Here is a 17,723-nt window from a genome sequence, read left to right as displayed (position 1 = left end):
TCTCCTCTCTCTTGTCCTGTCTGCCTCCAGCCTTCAGGGGCTGTCAGTGAAGGTCAGGAATGTCCGAAGGATTTTCCTCAGCTCTCCTGCCCTAGCCCCATCCTTGAGAACTGCTCCTTGCCCTGGATAAAAACCTGAAGTGCATGGAGGGGTTTCTATCACCTTTTGTGTCCCTCCGCCAGCCTTCTGTGGGTTGTTGCCTTGCACTAAGGAGACAGGTCCCACGTGCCTCAGGAAGGAGATTTCTGGCTCCTGTCCTGCATCTGGTTCTAAGTGTACAGCCCTGTAGACTCAGAGAAGGCCGATGGAAAAGAGTTGGTGGGTAGGTAGAGATTTCTCTCTGGCTGGGACTTCCCAGTGGGTTAATGTATCATGCCAGCCCACGTGTGGCCAGTGTAGGTTTGTTCAAAGTGTACCTGGTTTATCCTGACACGTCTGTGCCAGAGTCTTCCTCCTCCTGCTGTTCCATCAGGAATGAAAACGAGCTCTAGGTCTCTTCTCTCCTTGAAAGCGCTGATTACTTTTTAGAATTTAGTTCATTTAGGTTTCTTTGTGTCCTTACCTGTATGATGGGTTTTGAAGAGAGTGATTTTTGTAGATCAACTGATTTGCTCTGCTTGTTAGGTTGGAAGTGAAACTCTTGTAATTCTCTATAAGCTGACCAGAAGTGGGAGTTATTTTTAATGACTTATTGGTTATACCAAATTATGCTGTGATGGACAGGTTTTCTTTTCTGGGGCGAGACTAGTGACATAATTCTTGAAGTTACTATACTTATCTAGAGAAAAATTAGCAAAACATAACACTTTACATGCCATAGGTACATAATAATTGAAAAAATCACTCATTTTTCTGATTTGTGAGTCTTTCCTTGTTAAGAATGTAGCTAACTTTTTATAATAAACAGCAGAAGTGGAGAATAATATGCACTCTTGATAGACAATAGGAAAACTTTTATATAGTCTGAGTTCTGAAAACTTTTATATAGTCTGAGGGTAACAACTGCTTGGGGAGGGGGCAATTATGTTTAAAATTTTGTTTGTGCCATTTTCTAGATTGTGAATTTCATTTTCTTTCTTTCTTTTTTCAGACATGTTAATTTCTGTAGTCACTTAACTGTTCTACATCTCCTTACTCTAGGGCAGGGGTGTCCAAACTTTTTCAACATTTTTCACCAAGGGCCATATGCGGTAAGATACACAAACAGCCGGGACACTCACTCGAGGTGAAATACTTATTGCCTCACCTGGTTTATTTAAGTAAACTAAATATATTTTTGGAATTTGCTGCGAGCCAATTAAAAATGGATTGCAGGCTGCAGTTGGCCCACAGGCCGCAGTTTGGACACCCCTGCACTAGGGGATGATCATTTCGACCTCCTGGATGTATTGTCAGGATGAGATCAAAGAGCAGAGGTGAAATATGTGGGAGCGGGCTTGGCACACAGTGCTCAATAGATTTGAGTTTGAATTTGCCCTCAGGTTGTCTGCAGACTCTCCAAATAAGCTTCCGTTTCTTTCCAAAGATCACACTTAATGTACTTGTAGTGTGGGAACAATGCTAGTTTTTCCAGTTTTACGTAGACATGAAGCATAGTCATTGCCTGACAGTTCTCAACAGATGATAGCCCATCCACCCCTTCTTTTAGCAGCTAAGGTCCATTGTCTCCTATCTGGGGTCTGCTGAAATGTGTTGTCACAGTCACAAATGCTTAATCACTTGAGGGATCTTAATAAGTGAGAGAATTAATAAGACTATACTACTTTTAAGGATTCAAGAGATCTTAGCAATATCAGTTTTTAAACTTAAAAACATAGACTTTGAATGATTGTATTTTTTATTTTTGCAAATGACTGAGGGGCAATACAATGACTGGCTCTGATCAACTCCCAAAGTGTCAAAGGTATCTGTTGTTAAATATAGGAAAACTCCCATAAATTGTCACCAGAAAACCCCAGAAAAACAAACCAAGAAATACCCTCAGCATTTTCTGGTTTAGATACTTCAATTTTTAGTACTGTTTTCATGCATCTCTTATATAATCAACATTTTTTCATTTCTTTTGTGTTTGGTTATTAGTAACTTACCCTTTGAAATTTATCTGAAGAGTTTATATTGAAAGCAGTTGGAGAATCCATTAGACTCCAATTTGCATTTTTGGGGGGCTTGGTATCCATTCATCATCTTTCCTACTGTAGTCACAATATAAGTATCCTTCTCTGTTGTTGCTTTTCTGTCAAGATGATGGTGCTTATGTTTTAACCCAGTAGTAAATTGTTACATAGTTTCTATTAGTGTTTCTAATGAGCAACTGTGTCCATTTGTAAGAAAAAGACTGTGAGAAGTTTGGTTAACTTGAAATAAGATAAATGGCTGAGCTAAATTAACCAAACTCTTGCACGGCATGAGCATTGCGGTGGGACAGATACATTGTATTGCATACTGTGACGTGTCTTTATGCATCTCTATACTGAAGTACAAGTATGTTCAAATATTGTATTCTTTGAACTTTTTTCTCCATCTCTGGGGGACTATTTCCAAAATGGGAAAATTACAGTTCTTTGGCTTGCTATCACATGATTGATTAGAGACTGTGGGTTTAGTTATGAGAAAACTGATGGATTTGTTTTCTTTTCCTCTCTCAGAGCTATTTAAAAAAAAAAAATTGGAAATGATGTTTTGTTGAAGTTTGATAATGTATTACTTTCCTTCCTGTGTTTATGCTTCAATTTAGCTTTTTGCCTTTTAGATATTTAATATTTTCAAATGAAACATGAAAGATAGACTTTGGTTAAGGAAAGGAACTTGAGCAATTCTTATTCTCTCTGAAATTCATTTCATAGCCGTGGAAGTAGGTTCAAAAGAAAGCGGTCAGAAGACTCATTAATTTGCAGTTAAGCCCAGATCTCCTGACTTCAGTTTGATTTTGCTTTTACAGTCTGCCTCAATATCTCTGCTACTTTTCTTTAGAGTAAGTCCTGGGATGGAAAGGAGAATGGTATGTTAGAAAACTCTTTTAGAATTTAAAAGTGTGCAAGTTCATTGACAAATACTGAAATAGTTCAGTCATGGCAGTGCTATTTTATTTCTGCCTTTTTCAAAGTTATTATTTAGAGCCCTGAAAATCACTATTATCTTTTAGTAATGAAGAAATAAAAATCACAGTGTTGACGTATGAATGTTGATATGCATACTTCACATGTATCTAATAGAATGGCAGAAGTCCTGCTCACTGGCTGACATGTAGACTTTGAAATTTCCTTAAGTGGAAGTCTTAAGATTCTATTAAAAACCTCAGGAAAGCAGTATTATCTCATCAAAGTAAAATTTATTAAATTGGTGATGGCCTGAGTGAGATAATGAATGCTTATATTTGATACTCAGTTGTCACCTTCTCATTCGAACTGTTTCTGTCTTCACGGTGTGGGGCACAGTAGGCCATTTTTCTAGCTCCAGCATCTACGTATAGCCCAGCGCCTGCACATAATGGACACAGGAGTTGGGTTACTCATCTGCTTTTTATTCTCTAGGTCATTTCACCTCCTGCCTCGACCATCACAACTTCCACTTACCATCTGAGTCCCTAACCTCTTACCTGCAAGTGTTGAAGTGGATAATGAAAGCTTTTTTGCCTTTTGGTATGAAAACCGAATCTCAGGGCTTAGATGAAATTGGCAGCTTTTGAAAAGAGGTTCTTTCATGTTTGTGTGCTTGAAGTTAAACTGTATCGTATCAAAGCTGGTATTTCTTCCAGGGTTTGCCTCATGAGGTGGTGTCCAGGGGAGCCGTTGTCAACAGACAGCTTTAAACTTGCCCTCAGAGTTACATTTCTGCCGCTTTACATAATCTTGTTGCAGTCTGTGGACCAATTACATATGAGGTCATTTAGGGTTTACTGGACACACTGACCTCTTATCCAAGCAATTAGGGACCGCAGAGATTTTCTGTGAGAATTACAACATTGTGCTCTTAAAATGATGAGTTCTGGCAGAAAGTCAACAGGATGAGAGATGTTTTGGGGGGGTGGGTGGTGGGTGGGGGAAGACTGTCTTTAGTTTGTTAATAATTTTAGAGATTTGAGAAATTCATCAACATCATTGGCGACAGAACACCGTGCAAAAAAACTATGTCATATTTGTGTAATGTGGAACAGTTATTGCAGCTACTTGTCAGTTTTAATGAACGGGTGATAAAAATTACACAGAAGGCCTCCAGGAAGGTGTCACCTAAGCTTCTCTTCCTTTATAGAGTCAGAGCTGGAAAAACAATCTGAGAAGCAAGGCCTCTAATCTTACGATTTCCCTTATTTTTGATAGTTGCACTAATTGCCTCTGATGACATGAAAATTTGTGAAAAGGATTTCATTTGAAATTTCTTTAGATGTATTTTTAAGACTACAGCCCTTAAAAGGGAGAGTCCCATCAACTTCTAAGTCTCTTTAAGGTGACCCTAAGTCTCCTCTGGAGTCTCTACAGCAATCTTTATTCAGTGCTTAATTTTTCTTTGATCTTCTTTCTCCCAGCAGCCGTATTCAAGATGGCTTAAAATTTTTGATGCCTTGTATTTTCTGTTAATGACTGTTGTTGCTTTCTGCAACTTTCATTGCAGATGTACAATTTTTGAGCTGTGTAATATGTTAAACAGGCTTCTTTGGATCCACCTGGTAATTTAGTCACCATTAATGACATTGTTTGATGAGAAAACGAATTCAAGTAGTAAACCCCTCACTCAAAAATCACATTTTAATGTATATGTGACACATATGATAGACAGAGGATTAACACTCATAATATACAAATTTATCTTACAAATTGATGAGAAACATCATGTAATGCAGTAGAAAACAGGCAAAGGATCTAAATAGGCATGATTTAGGGGACGAAATCCAAATGGCCAATAAGTGTATGAACATGTGTTCTAACCCTGCTTAACAGTTAGGGCGATACAAATTACACAATAACATAGCACTTTTCATACATCACCTCGGGCAAAGTTGAAAAGGATTATAAAGTCCAGTACTCACAAGATTGCAGGGAAATGACGTCACACATTGCTGGTATAAGCGTGAGTGTATGTGACCTCTTTGGAAAGTAATATGATAGCAGCTATTAAAATAAAAAATATACATGTCTTTTGATGTAGCAGTTTATTTATAGGTTCTATCCATTAAGGAAAAAATCAGCACATAAAAAGGGATATTAATATGTACCATACATATATTGCAGCATTTTGTTGTTTTTGGTAGTGACAAAAGCTAGAAGCCATCTGAGTGCATCAGTAGTGGAAGGATTGCCTTAATTATTGTAAATCCACATTGTGGAATCTTGTACAGCTGTTAGAAAAGGTTAAATTAGATTTATATCTGTGAACCTAGAGGCTGTCTATGTGATAGGAAGCAAAAATTGCAGACTGCAGAGTTGTATATAAAGTATGATACCATTTTGTTTAAAAAATGTTTCTTGAAATACTTTTTACAGGTGTTTTAGATGTCTGTCTACATGTAGAGAAAAGTGTGGAAGGCTACACTCCAGGCTCTTAGCTTTGACTTCCTCCTGAAACACTGGGTTAGGAGTAGGATTAGGAATGGGAGGGGTCAACAGGGATCATTAAATTTTTTTTTTTTTTATTTTTTTTTTTACATTTTGGATTTTTCTTTGTTATGGTAAGCATGTATTAGCTAAATCTAATAAAAAACCCATGTTGAAAGTGAAACTTTTATTAAAGCAAAGAATACATTCATTGTAAGTTTGAACTGCTTTTTCTGCGACCTGACTCATAAAAATAAAAAGTTCATGCTTTATGTTTAAAAAATTTGGTCTCATTTGACAGGACCTGAAAATTGCTGGTTCTTCTGAGATGTGTTTGTAACCAAAGGTCATTCCTTGGTTTCATTTTATGTTTTTGGTTGTCATTGTCTTGTCATGAATATGACTAGCTATACTAAGACCAACAAACATATCTTTGGGAAATTATCATAATTTAGTAACACTTTGTAGATAAACACTTTAGGAGCTGAGTTGCAAATTGAACTTTGGGTATTAAATTGTGTTCTAATGTATGTCATCCATCATATTGCTGCTTTATCACAGTTCTTCCCTACTTCCCATATGGCTATTATTAATTTGCAATATGGTTTTTTAAAAAAATAGCACTTTTTGTTCCCATTACAAAAATAAAACACAGTACAAAAAACTTGTAAAAGATTGAAAAACACAAAGGATAAAACTCAGTTATCCATAAGCCTAATAATAAACACTGTTAACATTTTAATATGTGTTTTTCTAATCTTCTGTTAACTGTTACTAAGTATAATTTATGTACAGTACATTTCGTATAATTAAAGTGTACAATTTAATTAGTTCGAACATATGTAGAGCCATGAAACATCACCATAATGAAAATATTGATCAAATAAATTCATTATCCCCCTAAAGTTTACTTGTGCCCCCTTATAATGTCCCTAGTTCCTCTAGTCTCTGGGAATCACTGGTCTACTTTGTAGATTTACTTGGATTTTTTAGAATTTTATATAAATGGAATCATACAATATATACTATGTTTGTCAAGTTTCTATCACTCAATGTAATTATTTTGAGGTTCTTCCATGTTGCATGTCTTAATAGTTCATTTCTTTTTTTTTGCTGAGTAATATTCCTTTGTATAGAAACATTACAATTTGTTTATCCATTCATCTGTTGATGGACACGTTCTGAGATTTTTGAAATAAAGTTGCTCTGAACATTCAGATACAATTCTTTGTCTGGACATACACTTTCTGTGTGTGTAAATACCTAAAAGTGAAATGGTCGTATCACATGGTAAGTGTTGAACTTTCTAAGAAACTGGTATTTTGTTTTCCCAAGTGGTTGTATCATTTTACATTTCCACCAGCAATGTAGAAGAGTTCCAGTTCCCCCACATTCTTGCCAGCTCTTGGACTGGTCAGTCTCTTTAACTCCTTCCTTGCCTGGTTCTTATGGGCTGAGGGGTGGACAAGGTGCTTTACCTTTAATCCTCATGATAATCGTCTTTAGTGATTCAGTTATTCCCTCTCTTTTGAAAATAAGGAACCTTAGTCCTGGAAGATTCAGAATACTTGTCGGAGGACACTGGTCAATGACAGGATAAGAAATCACAATTAGGTCCGTTTGGCTTCAAAGTCTTTTTCTTCCCATTCTATTATGTTGCCTTTTGGGATACTAAGAAAACCTCACTAGTTTTGAAGGATTTATTATAATGGAATTTGACCAATGCATAATTTTCTGAAATTTTAATCTTTCCATCTATGACAAATTGGAGTCTGTGAAGAGAGAAAACTATAATTTAGGTTCCTTGAGTAGAATTATTTTAAAGCCCTTGACTATGCCTGGGCAAAAATAGTGCATATTTTTTTGAAACAAATATTGGCTAGGAATTGTACAAGGGATTTAGAACCAGATGTTTTATTTTTTACATAGAGAAGGAAATTGCAGGATATAGAATCAAGCTCTGGTATTATTCTGACATAATTTTGTCATTCTGTGGACTCCTGAAAGGTAGCATCTTGTGCCTGAAAACATTGCAGTTGGGGATTTCTCTTAGGCACCGGGCTGTTTATATTCGGTTATGCATGGCAATTTGGCAGTTTGTTTTGCACATGTTCGTAATGTACAGTCTTACATCTTGTTTCTATTTCTGGAATGCTTTTAAGTATGACTCATGTTTTCTTGAGGCCATCCTAAAAATACAGCTATTTTCAAGATTAATGTAAAATGCACCGCCGACACCGCACGGCCGTGCATAATGCTTTCTCGCAGTAGTTTCATGCAGTTTCCTGACAAATTAAATGTTTTCTTTGACAAAATACACTATCCTAAAATATGGATAAGTGGAAACGGAATTTTGGGGTTTTTTTAAAGAAGTGGGTCCTCTGATATGAGAACAACAGAATGAATTTGAAATTTTAATAAAAGGAGTTAAACAAGATCTCACTGGTATCATCCCAGAGCAAGAAACAGAATTAATGGCAAGAAAAGCAAGTCCACTCAACGTGAGGGAGCCTGTGAGGTCCACACTTGTCGGGAAAGTCTTGGACCTGAAGGTAGAGTCTGTTAAAAAGATTTTGGTGGACTTAATGCCGGGAGAGAAAGCTTTGGACTCAAACGGTGTAAGTCTGAATGTTGGTTTATGCACCTATCACCTGTGGACAAATGCTACCACCTTCAGAACTTTGATTTTTTAATTTATTTATAAAATGAGGGTAATGAGTATTCAACAAATGCTTAAATGATACTTACTATTACCGGACACTGCTAAGTTCCTAACCAAATCCTCATAACAACTTTATAAATAAGGACATTTCTCGTACCCACTCTGCAGTTGGAGAAGACGCACAGAGGGTTTAAATAACTGGTTCAGGTTACAGAGCTAGTAAACAGCAGAACTGGGGTTTGAACAGTTTGGCTCGAGTCTGTATCCTTACCTACGATCGTCCGCTACCTCCTAAGGTTGTTGTGAGATCAACTGAGATACTATACAAAAAATCATTTGAATTTTCACCTGGCACTTGACAGGAATGCAGTGAGTTATAGCCATTATTATTACTGTTATCGAGAGTAGATCAAAGCAGGGAAAAGAAGAGGTCTTTGTGAAGGTATAGCGTAGACTCCAAGGCCATCCCCAGGATTCAGAAGCTGCTTATACAAATTAAGAAAATTAGGTAGATGAGTATAAAGGGAGTTAAATATACGGTGATGGAAAGAGAACTGACTCTGGGTGGTCAACACGCAATGGGATTTATAGATGATGTATTACAGAATTGTACGCATGAAATCTATGTAACTTTACTAACAATTGTCACCCCAATAAACTTTAATTAAAGAAAGAAAGAGAGAGAGCGAGAGAGAAAGAAAGAAAGAAAATTATGTAGACTGGAAATGTAGTGGTGACGTGGGCCTTAGCTATCCCGACATCTAGAAGCTCAAGCTAAAGGTAGAACTTACTCACTACTGACGTGCCTCCTGGACAGTTTCGCCTTTCAGAGGTAGGGGAAGCTGAGAGGAACTCTTCCTCTGGGTGTAATTGTGATTAATTAGAAATAACTCATTAGTGGTATGCAAGCAACAGAAACCTTGGGGGACAAACAAAGTTTGACGCAGACACAGTATTTCTCGACAGGGTGCCATTGACACATTGGACAGATGGGACTGTTTTGGGTATTGTAGTTAGCTTCCCTAAGTGTCAGCAGTGTACTGAATTATCCCTCATCCCTGGAAGCTTTGCAACAACTAAACGTACCTCCAGACGTTTCCAAGTGCCTCTGGCAGGCATAGAGCACTGGCAATACTGCCACTACCGTGTTCCCCCGAAAATAAGCCCCAGTAGGGGGGGCTTATTGTAGGCCATACGGACGCATTTCCTACACTATGACGATGTTCCAGAAGAAGATGCCATGATTGTATTTGAATAAATATAGATTGTTGTACATGAAAAAATAAGACAGCCCCTGAAAATACGCCCTAATGCGTCTTTTGGAACAAAAATTAATATAAGACCCGGTCTTATTTTCAGGGAAACATGGTAGTTGAGAACCGCTGTTGAGTGTCAAGAGTAATGGAAGAGATCGCTGGGAATCGTCAGATGGGCCTTAGGCCAGTGGTTCTCAACACACAGAAGGATCGTGCTGAGCAGAAGACACTGCACGAGCATGCTCAGCATTATTTATACACAGTTCCCAGGGTTCCAGCTTTCAGGAACTCCATGCCTTTCTCTCCTGCTTAAGAAAGTGCATTGTGCGGCTGGCCAGCTTGCCTCCAGGCCATAGCTACAGCTGCCCTCCTAGTTCCCAAAGCCACCAAGCTCACAACGGGGCAAGACTTAACCGTTTGTGCCCCACACCACATTCAAGGGCCTTTAAATGCTAATAAGAGTCACGGGCTCACTGGTAGCCGCCTTAAAAGGTCCTGTAATCCAAATATGGACCTGCTCCACCCCTAATCCTGCTGCATTCCTCCCAGAGATGGAGGAAGAATTAACTGCCAATAAATTTTAATACAAACCTATACTATTAGAGCAGATTTACAAAAAAACACTCCTAGACAACCCAGATTGGACTCTCTTCACTGATGAGAGTTCTTTTGTAGAAAATAGCATACAAAAGACTAGAGATGCTGTAGTGACTCTACATAGTATCTTAGAAAATACAAGCCTTCCCCCTGGGGCAGCACACAACTCGCGGAGCTAATAGCTCTCACCCAAACACTAGAACTGAGTAAAGAAAAAAGAGCCGTAACTCTGGCTAATCAATGTGTTGGTTTCACTGGCTGCTCCAACCAATGCTTTACTCTACCTCACACTATCCCTGCCATGAGACAAGGACAGGTAAAAAAAAAAAAAAAGAGAAAGAAAGTGCATTGGTGTACACACTGCTCTGTGATTATAGCTATAACTATGATTCTTCTCTAGTTTGCTAAAAATATATGTATATTCCGAAACCTCAGCACTTTATTCACACAGACAACATGTGAGGGGCAGAACTCACATTTGATTAGGAACTGCTGCTTTTGACTTTATAAACTCTTGAAAATGAGTATCGTTCCAAGGTCAAGGCATTCAAAATGGAATCATATGTATACAGAACTAAATTGAGAGTCTGTAATTATGAGTAGATACAAATAGTTATAAATAATAAAAGGTGGGAGGAAGCTGAAGAGACCAACTGGGCTTTACCTTCTAGAACCCCGAAAATCTCGTAAATCATCAAGTCCAGGTAATGGAAGGGTAGGCAGATGTCCAAGGTTGAATACAAAGGAGTTGTGTGGGGAAGGCCTGTGGCTGAGATTTGTGTAAATAAAGATTAAAAAAACCCAACACCACCCACGTGTTTCAGTTTTTAATTGCCTGTTTGATATCAGAGTAAGAAAAAGTAGCAGAGCTGCCGCATAGGGAACGTGGTATAACTTCACTGATCAAGAAGTTAGAGCTTCTTAACTCTTACTTTGTTTCATTCCCAAGCAGCAAGCGGACGGACTCATCTTGAAATAAGAAAGAGTAGACTGTATCACAAAGATGGATTTAAGTGTGAAGTAGGAAAGAAAACAGTGCAGTGACCATCTGGTAGTTATAAAGGAGGGTGACTCTCCAGGCTCAGGTGAATTGCATCCTAGTATCATGAAACTCCTTGCTAGATTCTCAGACACACAGGTCTTAGAGCAATGTTTCTCAATCTGTTTTTCACTATCGCTTTCCTAAAGGCATTTTCCCCCAATTGTCTCTCCCAACCCCATGACATTTCAGCACCATAGATACTCTGTATATCTGTTTATGCACAATGGTCCTTTGGTGGACAGCAGACCATTGTAATATCTAAGAATTTTTCTTAAGCCCCTCTCTAGGAACCAGTGTTTGACCCCTTGGGGGTGATGTCCTCCCCTCCTCTGCCCACCCCCCCCCCCATCCATGAATGTCGTAGAGGATTCCTAGAGGAAGGAAAGAAGCCAAGTCTCCTGACTTTCAGACATAGGGGCACTTGGTTTCAGGAAATTACAAGATGCTTTGGTGTGACACCCGTGAAATAATAAAACAACTATGCTGCCCAAAACCTTGTCCGTGATCTTCCCAGCAGAAGAGAATCAGAAATGTATTCTTATTTTTTCAAATGATTAGATGTTAGCTTTTGGGGGCGGGGGAGGTGATATTGTGCTCTAGCCATGTTGTGCTCTTAGAGGGCGATAAAAAGCACAGCTTTAGTCCTAGGTAAGCGTTCTTAGTCCTTGGTAAGAGTTCTTTGAACTCCTTCATGATCTCACTGGGTGATTATAGAAAGTTTAAAAAGTATGGAGCAGGTGTATGTATGTGTGTGTGTAAAATGCAATACAATAGTAAAACAAACACTGCAGCTCATACCCAAATTAAGAACTAAAATATTACCAATACCATTGAAGCTCTTAGGAGAATCTGATTCCGTGCCCAGGTATCCATTATCCTGAATTTATCATTCTCTTGCTCTTTTGCTTTTTCAAGCACTGTTTTATCACATATGAATGCATTTATAATGAATTCAATTTGTTAGTTTGTGCAGCTTTATCAAAATAGTATCATAATGTGATTTATTCTGAGACTTAGTTTTGTCACTTGGTATCATACCTTGTAAGAGTTAAATATATTGTTGGAAGTAGTGGTAGTTCATTCTTTTGTTGTTGTTACATTCCATTGTTGTTGTTTTAATCTATCTTTCGTCTCCAGTTTTACTTTGAATAACACTGCTCTGAGTATTATATATGTCTCCTGGTGTTCAAGCGTGAGAGTTTTTATTATGTACCTTGGGATGCACGTGCTGGGTCACTGGGTGATTTACAGATGAGCAAACACAAATTAATTGTGTTGATTCAAACATCCTAGAAAATGCTTAAGCAGAAGATGGGCTGATTGATGGGTAGACTTAGAAGGGCATTGTATGGAGTCGTCTTTTATTCCCAAAAGAGTTGGTGTAGAAGAATAGACTTAAAGTCTAAAGAAGTCCTTCAAGCCTTCGCCAAACTTTTTAACTGTGAAGTTTGAGATCTCACAACCCATTGCAAACTTAAGTTAAAATCTAGTTTTCTTACATTTTTCAAGACTACGATAATCATTAATTGTCTGGGATGATTTGATCATATCCCCGTTTTAGAATAAAAGGGTTGGACTCTGACACTGATGAAGTAATGATACTATTTATTCCTCATATCACCCTTGAAAATGACTTTCATTCCTTAGGTGACACTTGTAAGTGATGGTTCAAATGTTCTTATAAGCTTTTAAGTGTTAGATGATGTAACTCTGTGATATCATAAACTTTGTCTTGTTTTCATATTGATAATGATGGTTTTATTGTAAAACAGTGAAAATTCACCAGGTGTGTGTATCATTGTATGTGTATATACGTATACGTGTGTGTATGTATTTTAGTGTAATATACTATCTTCATTGATTGCTTGGAGGTTTATATTATACATCTGATTTGCATTTCATGTTATCTTTTTTCCTCCTTTAAGTTTCAGACTCTCTGGCTCAATCTGTAATTCAACATCTGCGATGGATAATGCAGAAGGATCTTTTGGGGCAAGATGTCTTTCTAATAGGACCTCCTGGGCCTCTTCGCCGCTCCATTGCTATGCAGTACCTGGTGAGCAGCAGCTTCTTGTGCTTTCCTAAGGGTCTGAACTTTGATAAGTTATGTTGTAAAATAAATTAAGATTAAGAATTTATAAAAATATCAGGATTTGTCATTACTTGAAAAAAAATGTTAATGTTGAAGGATGATGTATTTATAAAGAGTTTGGAATAAGTTATTTGGGAAGCAAATGCATATTTCCCTTTCATAGCTTGAGCAAATTTCTGCTCTAACTAGAAACGTCTCTACTTCCAGTGGAAAAGAGCTATAAATTCAGTCAATGAGTAGCAGATAGAATCAGCCACTCAGACTGCAAAACAAAACAATTTTATTCTACTTAGGGGACATTCTTTTAGCTCAGATCCACATTTTCAAAAGCCAAACAATTCTCTTTGATTTTTTTGATGTTAAGTGTTCTTTAAAGGGAGCCTAAGGTTTGTAGAATATCTCTTTTGTGTTATACGATGTCTTTTTTTTTCTTTAAGTAGATGAGAAAACAAGTTCATTAAATAACTCACTCCAGCTTTATCCAGCTAGTGAATGATGGAGCTAAACTTCAAATCTCATATTGTCTCTTCTTTCTGACATGTCATTCTCTGAAATGTTTGCAGTTCTCTAAGCATGGTTGTGAAGTGAGTTGAAATATTCAGTTCTCAACCCCTCATAAAAAACATGTACAAGATTTTTTTTTTACTATTTTGTCGGCATTAATAGACATTGCTCTAGTGATTTGAGGAAGAATGTCATCACGTGACGTTGTTTTGTTCTGAAAATGCTTTTTAGGATAAAGAGAAAAACCTTGCTTAAACCTTCCTTGTGTTATTAAAGAGTTGATTTCTATGCCGTTGAAATACACTTCGTGTACTCTTTTATGTCGGTGGTGAATTTATCATGGTCCTTCCAAATCATGTAGAACAGGAATGATGACGCAGTAAACAAATCAGAACCTAAGTCCCTCTAGCCCGCACCTGTCATAACTGTTGTTCCTAGAACCAATTTATGCCATTGTAGCCTCACTTTATTATTAATAGTACACAAGGCAAAAGTGTCTCGTGTAAGAATGCAGAGTCAGTTACTGAGAATCCCAGGTCTAGAGCCTCTTTAATTTTATTTAAGATGTGCTCTCTCTACCTGGCTCATTTCAGAGACCATCACATCTCACTTTGATTTTGTTTCTGGCAAGACTTTGAAGCTTGTCAGGAAGGGCTATGGAATGAGAAGGGCTAGGAGGTTATAGGAGTCTTGTCGGTTCAAAAACACAACATAAGTCTCTAAGTGTGAAGCCTGTATGTGAAAACATAACTTTATATTGTGAAACAGCTGAGGTCGCTTTGGGATGTGGGCATACACAGAAGAAAACTGACAAGTGTAAGCTGCCTTGCAAGCTCTGCAGTGGGTACTGTTGCCGTTAGATAAAAGGTCCTATGCTTAGTAGTAGCTATAGTAGGTGAAGTCTTTAAGGCAGAAATCTGGGGGCAAGCCTGCTGAACCAATGAGAAATTAAGTAGAAATAATCTGATAGTTGTGTTTGTATTGAACTCACATAGTTTTGTAGATGGTTCAGCAAAACTCGACAGACCTGCCGCAACCCCCACGTACTGCTTGGGTGCTGTTTGTGAGCCTCTGAAGTGGCAACAGGGGGTGCTTCGTTGCAGGTCTTGGCTGGCGAGCTGTCCCAGGATGCAGCTGTCAGGACCAAGGACAGTGTCCTGGTGTGGCCATTCAGGGTATTACTGTGGTCCAATGTAGTGATAAGAGGCACAGGTCACTTTGTCAGCCAGTGTGAATGACAGGGTGTTTCCGTGAGGGGCATCCCTTTCAGCCAATCAGTGAAGCACGCACGAAGGTCCCGGGGAAGTGCTTCAGAAGTAAGAAGGAGGTGTCTGCCGAAAGGGGAACCCGCTCCTGGACTCCAAAAGGCGCTCTCACAGGCAACTCCTTCTTGTTTAGAAAAACATCCTTTGGGATCACCACTAGGATGTGTCTCTATTAAAAAATGTTTCCTTCTTTCCATGTATACTTCAATTTATGGGCATATGGGAGCAGCCACATTTAAAAAAACTGAATACAATATATTTTTATCAATATCACATGGAGATATGATGGAGGAAAAAATACCTTTTCTGGAGTATAAAGTAATTTACTGGAGTAAGAAGAAGAAAGTTGAATGAGCATGACATTAATGGTCATTAATCACATGCTCATTCAACTTATTTCTTTATACTCCAATAAATTAATTTGTTCTCCCTGTTTAGTAAAAGCATACTGTACACCTTATTTGGTTAGAGGATGCCATTGTTTTTAACTCAACACTGTAAAACCAAGGATAATGTTACAAACTCTGTGTACATAGATTTTATATGTAGGGAAAAATGACTTCAGGGATGGATAAATTCTAAAACAAATGGATTCTGGATGGTTTCCCCTTCAAATCATATGTGATTTTTTTTTTTTCGTGAAATAGTTCTTTGTTCCCCGTCCTCCTCCTTCTCCCCCATTCTTTCCATCCTTTTTCTTCTCTTCCATCCTGAATAGCTACATGTGTCTGTCTTTTCCGTTTACCTCACTGCTGGCATTTACCTTATTTCCACACTTGGTAGCGTACCTAACATATTGTACACAGTTGGTAAACATTGGCTACTGAAATAAATTAATTTAAATCACCTTTAAGAAAAGATGACCATTACTGGCCACAATGGCTACCATTTGGGAGAAAACCAAGTAGCCAAATTATTACATATGATATTTGAAAAGAATTCTATGGGAGACATGAAGATTCATACGATCTAATTTTGATTATTATTGCTTAGGTAGTAAATAATTACTAAGTTGTAAATTATGGGGTGCAGTAGAAGTAGAGCTTTGAGGAGAAAGATACACATGTTTCGATTAATGCTCAGTTTATTGCTTTTTTCTCAAAGCTGAGACGCAAAAGGTTTTAATCCAGAATTCCATTTACATGCTCTTCTCTAGAGCAGTGGCTTTGTCAGCTCCAAAGCATGACAAATAGTGGGAATGTGATTTTATTTTGGAACCATTTCCTTCTCTGCCTGCAGGAGCTGACCAAGCGGGAGGTTGAATACATCGCCTTGTCCAGGGACACCACCGAAACCGACCTCAAACAGCGACGAGAGATTCGTGCAGGCACCGCCTTTTACATCGATCAGGCAAGTTCTGGTCTCGCTCTGACACGTGACTCTTGACTCTGGTCTAGACGCAATGGATTTTTAAAGGAGAAAGAGAATAATAGCTAATGTAGTAGTGAAAGATAGGTGTTCTGTGCTGTGTGTAGACAGATTTGATTTAGATTCTTCTGTTCCTGGAAATGCCTTCTTGGTTTACGCTAAGAAACCGTAGATGAAATTAACGGTTCTAAAATGTTGGCTGAAGACTCTTATGCTGATTTCTTAATTTTCAATTACTTCCTACTAGTTGCCTATAGAATTTGATTTTTTTAAAAAGAATTAAGGGGATTTTAATGCAGGAAATTCTCTACTGCACTTACTCTTCTCAATCTAAACATAGGGAAATTAAACATGTGCTTCCAGGAACTAAAGCTGTTTTGAGGGGGAGAGGTGGTTCTTAGGGGCAGATTACCAACTAAAATAATATTTTAGGAATATTATAATGAAGCTTGTTACACGTTTCTTGAAACATATTGCTTAAAATGTTGACTATTGTTCTTCATTAGGAATACCTAGACAAAAAAAGGACAGAGACTTTAAATAAGGAATTCATAGAGAAAGTATTTCAAATGTCCAATAAATTCGTGACAACATGCTTAACCATTTTGTTTACAAAAATAAAAATTAAAACACTAATGAGCTGCTCTTTTTCTTGCATCTCTCAGATTGGCAAAGATTTAAGAATTTATACATGGCTATTGCTGATGAGGAAAAAGGGATAAAGAAACAGCCTTGCTGTTGATGGGAGCATAAATTGGTGCAATTTGAAAGAAAATTGGGCAATATCTGTCAAAAGAATACATTGTGACCCAGCAGTTATGTTTCTGGCAATTTTCCTTCCAAACGTTATTCACACGAAGCTTGCAGTTATCGATACAAGGATGGGCATCGTAGCCTTGTTCAATATCATATAAAAGTATAAATGAAAACTATAATGATGTACATTTATGAGGTAAATACAAAATGGCAAGTAGAATTTTCTATAGCCTTTAAAAAGAATGAGGTGAATCTATGGGTAGTGATAGGAAAGAGGTCCAGAATGTAATTGAAAAAAATAAGTTGCAAGACAGTATAAATAATATCCCATTTGTGATAACAAGTAAAAATAAATATAGAACGTTAGTGTATACATTGAAATTTCCAGAAGGATACACAAGAATCAGTTAACAGAGCTTACCTCTGTGGAAATGTGACAGCGCCTCTGGGATGAGGTGAGGAAGGAACTTGCATAGTTCTTTAAATCTGGAGCTTTTGCATGAGCACACTATTACTCTATAATTAAAAAATAAAGTATAATTGTAAAAAACCACAGAGGGAAAGAATTTTTGGAGACAAGGGTATTCCCATTATCACATAAGTTACTTATTAATTACAAGAGGGACAATGTACTTAAAATGGAAAGATATGGC

The 17,723-nt window shown here is 37.7% G+C and overlaps 1 protein-coding gene across 1 annotated transcript in view; it reads left to right on the top strand.

Annotated features, from left to right (window-relative positions):
* The window catches only part of VWA8 (von Willebrand factor A domain containing 8), a 305,649-nt gene that overhangs the window by 17,982 nt on the left and 269,944 nt on the right, over window positions 1-17,723 (top strand). Inside the window, exons 3-4 of the mRNA XM_074329337.2 lie at window positions 13,011-13,141; window positions 16,186-16,296. Coding sequence (XP_074185438.2) covers window positions 13,011-13,141; window positions 16,186-16,296 — 242 coding nt within the window. The remainder of the gene's footprint in view (window positions 1-13,010; window positions 13,142-16,185; window positions 16,297-17,723) is intronic.

The sequence above is a fragment of the Rhinolophus sinicus genome, chromosome 16 (genome assembly GCF_057876585.1).
Source record: "Rhinolophus sinicus isolate RSI-liver-muscle chromosome 16, RSI-T2T, whole genome shotgun sequence".
NCBI classification, from domain to species: domain Eukaryota; kingdom Metazoa; phylum Chordata; class Mammalia; order Chiroptera; family Rhinolophidae; genus Rhinolophus; species Rhinolophus sinicus.
This window is presented reverse-complemented; position numbering and strand designations above follow the sequence as displayed.